The 5,358-nt window shown below is 61.0% G+C and overlaps 2 protein-coding genes across 6 annotated transcripts in view; one reads left to right on the forward strand and one right to left on the reverse strand.

Annotated features, from left to right (window-relative positions):
* UBA7 (ubiquitin like modifier activating enzyme 7) overlaps positions 1-3,386 on the forward strand; it is an 8,737-nt gene extending 5,351 nt beyond the window's left edge. For all 5 annotated transcript variants that reach the window (XM_024738221.1, XM_024738230.1, XM_024738244.1 and 2 more), the window contains 6 exons: positions 150-232; positions 513-599; positions 691-882; positions 2,446-2,538; positions 2,614-2,714; positions 3,172-3,386. In XM_024738221.1, the coding sequence (XP_024593989.1) occupies positions 150-232; positions 513-599; positions 691-882; positions 2,446-2,538; positions 2,614-2,714; positions 3,172-3,301 (686 nt within the window). In that variant the 3' untranslated portion in view covers positions 3,302-3,386. The remainder of the gene's footprint in view (positions 1-149; positions 233-512; positions 600-690; positions 883-2,445; positions 2,539-2,613; positions 2,715-3,171) is intronic.
* Positions 3,387-3,562: 176 nt separating this feature from the next.
* INKA1 (inka box actin regulator 1) lies at positions 3,563-5,358 on the reverse strand. The gene is made up of 2 exons (XM_024737818.1): positions 5,146-5,358; positions 3,563-4,402 (listed from the first exon to the last, which is right to left on the reverse strand). The coding sequence occupies exons 1-2, from the start codon at positions 5,356-5,358 to the stop codon at positions 3,602-3,604; spliced, it is 1,014 nt and encodes a 337-aa protein (XP_024593586.1). The 3' UTR covers positions 3,563-3,601.

A 5,358-nucleotide genomic window follows, 5' to 3' on the forward strand; every position in this document is an offset into this window, starting at 1 on the left:
GCTGGACAGGAGACTGCACCATCCATCAAGGGGTCTCCTTGAAAGTGGTAAGTGATAGACTTGGCAGGGACCAAGGATAGGCAGCAGGCTCCAGAGGAGTGCAGGACATGGGGACTAAGGACTGCCCCAACACCCCCTTCCCCTGACAGGCCCTGAGCAGTCGAAGCAACTGCATGAAGCCCTGGAAATCTGGACTGTGGGCCCTCCCCTGGAACCCTTGACATTTGAGAAGGTGGGAGCCCAAGCGGGGGTGAAGGGCCGGGCTAGAGAGGTTGTTGGGGAAGGTCAAGAGCTAAGAAGGTAGCTTTGAAGCCCCTTGGCCTGAGTTTTCCTCCCAGAAGGACCCCAGAAGCAGCTCAGCTTCCCCGAGCCTCAGCCTCCTTATCTGTTAAGTGGGGAGATGTGAGCATCCACTCCACTGAATTGTGTGAAGAGCTGTGCAGTGGCACAGGCTCGGCCGAGGTGAGGGGCACTGGGACAATGCTAATACTACTGTGCCTTGGGCCTCACAGGACAATGATTTCCATGTGGATTTTGTGGCGGCAGCGGCGAGCCTGCGAGCTCAGAATTATGGGATCCCACCAGCCGACCGCAGCAAGGTACCCTGCCCCGTGGGGCTCAGGCCTGGAGGTGGGGGTCAAACCCTAGCCTTATGCCTTGGGCCCAGACCAAATCTCCTGTCCTTGGCAGACCAAGCGAATTGTGGGCCGGATTACCCCAGCCATTGCCACTACTACGGCAGCTGTGGCTGGCCTGGTGGGCCTGGAGCTGTATAAGGTGGTGGGCAGCCCACGGCCCCGCAGTGCCTTTCGCCACAGCTACCTGAACCTGGCTGAAAACTACTTTAGCCGCTGGGTACCTCACGCCCCAGCCATCCAGAAGGTGAGCCCTTGACACCCCACCCATACCAGACCTGAGTTTTCCCTGCACCTACCCAAACAGGCCCTACTTTAGCTTCAGGCTCTCATCAGGACCCAGACTCTGGGGGAGTCATCAAGACTCCCTCCAGTCGCCTCCCTGCTGCAAAGCCAGGCTGGGACCTGTCAGACACAGGAAGCAGCCGTCAGCCACCCCCACCCCCCAACAGTCAGGGTCTGGGGGAGCTGCAGCTTTAACTCATTAGTGGAGCCAGACATCCCCCACAGTTCCCTCCTTCCCAGAAATGCCCCTGAGGGGGAGGGGGGACTAGGGCCCTAGCCCCAAACAGAGCCTAATATCAGCCTGCAAAGCATGGGGATCCTGGCCCTCCCCCTCAACCTGAGTTAAAGGGCACTGAGCTCACCACCACGGGTGTGGGGTGTGCAGCCCTGTGGGGATGTGTGCATTCATGTCACAGGTGTGAGTGCACACAGGTCTGGGCATCCTTGGCCCTGTGGTGTGTGGGCATGGAGGGAGCATGCTTGCACATCTGTGTGCCAGATGGGACTGCAGGGCTCTTTCACAATGTGGGCTTGCGTGTGTGTGCATGTGAGTACACATGTGGGCTTGTGTACATGTGTGTTCCTTCAAGTGTAGGGCTATGAATGCCCCTGGCTGTGTGCCCAGGCTCTGCAATAGTTGGCATTTCCTTAGGGCAGAGGAGAGGGTACAGAGAGAATTCCCTCACCAGGGGAGAGGGGAGAGGTCATGGGCCAGCACTGGGCTTTTGCTGAGCAGCCCTGGGGTCCTTCAGGGCACAGCACACAGAGCCCCTTTGTGAGGGGCCCCTCCTCTAGCTAGAACACAAGCTGCCTTTGTCCGTGGAGGAGGGGGAGGGGAAGGGTCCCCCATCTCACCTCTGGCCTCGTCTCAGCTTGACCCCACTGTGTTTTCTGGGGAGCTGGCAGAACTCCTCCTGTCTTGGTGCCTGGCTGCCTGCCACCCTTATGCCCTCAGCTCTGGGTACCAGAACCCCAAGACTCCAGAAATAAGGAAGGAACAAAAGGACAGGAAGAGGAGTCCTCTGTGGACTGTGTTCCTGCTAGAGTCACTGTGCCTCTTGCCATGTGCCCATGAGTAGTCCAAGGCCCTGGTGGTAAAGGATTAGGGGACAGGATTTACCCCACCCTCAGCATCCAGCCTTGCATTTGAGGAACAAGCAGTTTTATCAGAGACTGCAGCAGCCCTGCTCCAGCTTCCTCAGGAAGCATTGCTCCCCCCAACAACACACACACACACACACACACACACACACACACACACACACACACGACGGTGTGATGGATCGCCTGTTTCCCTCTGTGGGGGCCCCGTAGCCCCATTTCCTGTGCTGGCCCCAGCATGGGCGGGGAGGGTGTTGAGATTCTGGGCCCAGATCCCACCTTCCACCCCCACCCCCTGGCTTCTCCTTCCTGCCTCTAGTCCAGCTCCTCCCCTAGGAAAGGGGCCATAAGCTATTGGTAACTGAGGTAGGGGGAGGGTGTGTGTGTAAGAAGCTTCTCACTCCTCCCCACTACCACCCCCCAGTTCCATCACTGGAAGTGGACCTGTTGGGACCGCCTGGAAGTGCCTGCTGGGCAGCCCGAGAGGACCCTGGAGTCACTGCTGGCCCATGTCCAGGTGTGCCCCATTCCTGCCCTTCCCCCAGGCCTGGCCCAGCCTGGCCCAGCTGGCACCTAACCTGTCTCTCTCTAGAAACTAAATGGGCTGAGGGTGAGGATGCTGCTGCACGGGAAGGCCCTACTCTACTCAGCAGGATGGTCTCCTGAAAAGCAGGACCAGCACCTGTCCCGCAGGTGAGCCCACACCTGGCTTTAACCTCATTCTGTCCCTGGAGGATGGAGGTGGAGGACAAGCAGCCTTTCCTCTTCCCAATCCCATTTGGGCCCCTCACACCTTCCTGAAGTTTTCTTTTGCCAAATGGAGCCAGCAAATGGGCTGGGGGCGGGGTGAGGGCCAAGAGCCTGAGGAGGGGCCTCTAGGAGCTGCCTGCTTGGCCAGCCCCACCAGCTCACGCCCTGCTCAGCTCCCCTTTCACGGCCCACTCCCAGAGGACTCACAGCTTCCTGCCTCCTGCCCACCCCGCCAGCCGCTCCTAAAATAGTTTCAGATGTTTCCTGTCTTGGGCTGCTCCTGCTGCTGGCTTGGGCTCCTTATGGCCCGCCAACACCCTATAGTCCATGCCAGGACACTCTCTGCCTGCCACTGCTCACCTACCCAATCTCCCCACCCCTCTCCCCCCCATGCCACCAGGGTGATGGATCTGGTGCTGGAGGTGACACGCCAGGTGCCTAAGCCTGAGCAGCGGGTGCTGGTATTGGAGCTCAGCTATGAGGGTGAGAAGGAGGATGTTACCTTCCCACCCTTGCACTACAAGCTGTGACAAGGCAGCAGCCCCATCATCCAGTTCTGTTGAGCCATGCATCCCAAGCCCACAGTAGGCGCTTAATAAATGCTTGTTGAAGGAAGGTGTAAGTGGACAGGATGGATGATGGAACACGGGGCAGACACATGGGGTGTGACATGGACATGACAGGGACCCCTGCAGGGAGGGAAAAGGCTCTTTAGATTCGCCTGCCTGAGTTGTGCCTTGCAGGACTGAGGCTGCCTCCTGGAGCCTCAGGGGTATGGAACCAGGACAGTGCAGAGAAAGGCCTTTATTGTCCCAGGCTGGAGGGCAGGGTCAGAGGTAGCTGACAACATCATTGCAGATGATGGGCTGGCGACTGCGGCAACTCATGAGGGCTGCAAAGCGTGAGACATCTGCAGGCAGTTCGGGTTCCGGGCGAGGTGGGCATGACAGTCGCTTTCCTGCCACTGCTGCCCGGCGTGCCCTGGCCAGCTGGCGCCGCAGCTGCTCAGAGAGGCCAAGCAGGAACTGGGGGGGCCGAGCACGGGCACGGGGCCCACCCCCACTGTCCCCCTCACCTGCTGCCTCGGGCAGTTCCATCCAGTTGTGCACCAAGTCAGCAAAACAGTTGTCTCCCAGCACCAGGGGCTGGCGACTACGACCTCTGCTAAGTAGGGCTGCTGTCCAGTCCTCAGCTTCCAGCCCCTGCCAGTGCTCCAGGCAGGCGTCTGGGGTGGACTTGGGCCGTGGTCGGTGGGCAGGTGGTACACTGGCCGCAGGAGCTCTGCCAGGCAGGGGGATGCCACTGGCCGAGAGGCGCTGTCTACGGGGGGGCCATGCTGAGGGTGCTGGATGCTGGAGTACAGGCAGCTCTTCCTCTCTCCATGTGCTGCCTGACACCTCTGAGAAGCCAGAGTCCCAGTCTAGGGCATGCTCCCTGGGGCCTCCGAAGGCTGCACCCCTGTCTCCTGTCACCACAGCTTCTTCCTCCTCTTCCTCCACACCACAGGCTGAGTCCTCTTCCAAGGCATCTGAGGCCCTGAGCCGGTGCTTGAGCCGCATGCCTGGGCCAGGTTTGGGGGGTTCTGGAAGGGGGCCAGGCATTGGGGGTGAGTCTGTGTCCCGGCCACACAGCTGTGGAAGAAGAGAGGGAGAAGTCGAAGGAGCAGTGCTTGTCACCCCTGTCTGCCTGGTCAGGCCAATTCCAAAACAGAAGGCCCAGGAGGGCTGGATTGGCCTGCAGGCCTAGGCAGCAAAGCCTCTAGTGGGCACAGGGCCGGCATGGGGCGCTGGCACACGAAGCTCGTGTGGCTCCCATCGGCCGACCTGGTGGCAGTCCGGCAGGCTGCAGCACGCAGCGCCGGGCAAGTCGGTACCCGCCACCAGGGCGGGAGGCAGGGTTGCGGGCCTGCATTGGGAAATAAGTCCTGCTCAGGGCTGGGGGGGGCATCCTGTGACTCTTGAGGGATTCAGCTCCCCAAAGCCCTTAGCGTCTTTCAGAGAAGAATAGAGCACCTGCCAGGTGGGGTATAGAGGACAGAGGTACAGGCCAGCCTGGAATAGGGGGCATCCATAGCAGCGCCACACCTCTTTAGTCCCTCACAGCCCCCTGCTCCGCCCCACAAGAAGTTTCCTCCACCAACTTCCTCCGCCGCGCCGGCAGCACGGCCAGCTGGGCGGCTGTTACTTGATGCCCAGCACAGCTTCCAACCGTCCGAAACCCGACGCGGGCCATCTGGGCCATCTGCGTCGCCCCGCCCCCATCCTGTCTTGGATGGGCACTCGGGAGAGCCCCCCACCCGAGTGCCGTTCGGGCAGGAAGGCAGCCGAGCACCCCACACACGTCCTCACAAGCCACACCCGCTCCCAAGCCTCACCAGTTCCCAGCGGAGCTGGCCCAGGAAACTGTCAAGCCGAGCACTGTGCATGCCCGTTCCAGAGCCCCCGCCAGGCCTGCCAGTTCCTCTTCGAACTCCAGCCAGAGGGATGCGGAGAGGGCCCCGCGGGCCGTCCAGCGGCGCCCTTACCCTCCGCCTGGCTCCGCGGCTCCTCCCTCTCCCTAGCTCCCGCCGTAGCTGCCGCCCCAACAT

This window comes from Neophocaena asiaeorientalis, unplaced genomic scaffold (genome assembly GCF_003031525.2).
Source record: "Neophocaena asiaeorientalis asiaeorientalis breed wild unplaced genomic scaffold, Neophocaena_asiaeorientalis_V1.1 scaffold680, whole genome shotgun sequence".
Taxonomy (NCBI): Eukaryota; Metazoa; Chordata; class Mammalia; order Artiodactyla; family Phocoenidae; genus Neophocaena; species Neophocaena asiaeorientalis.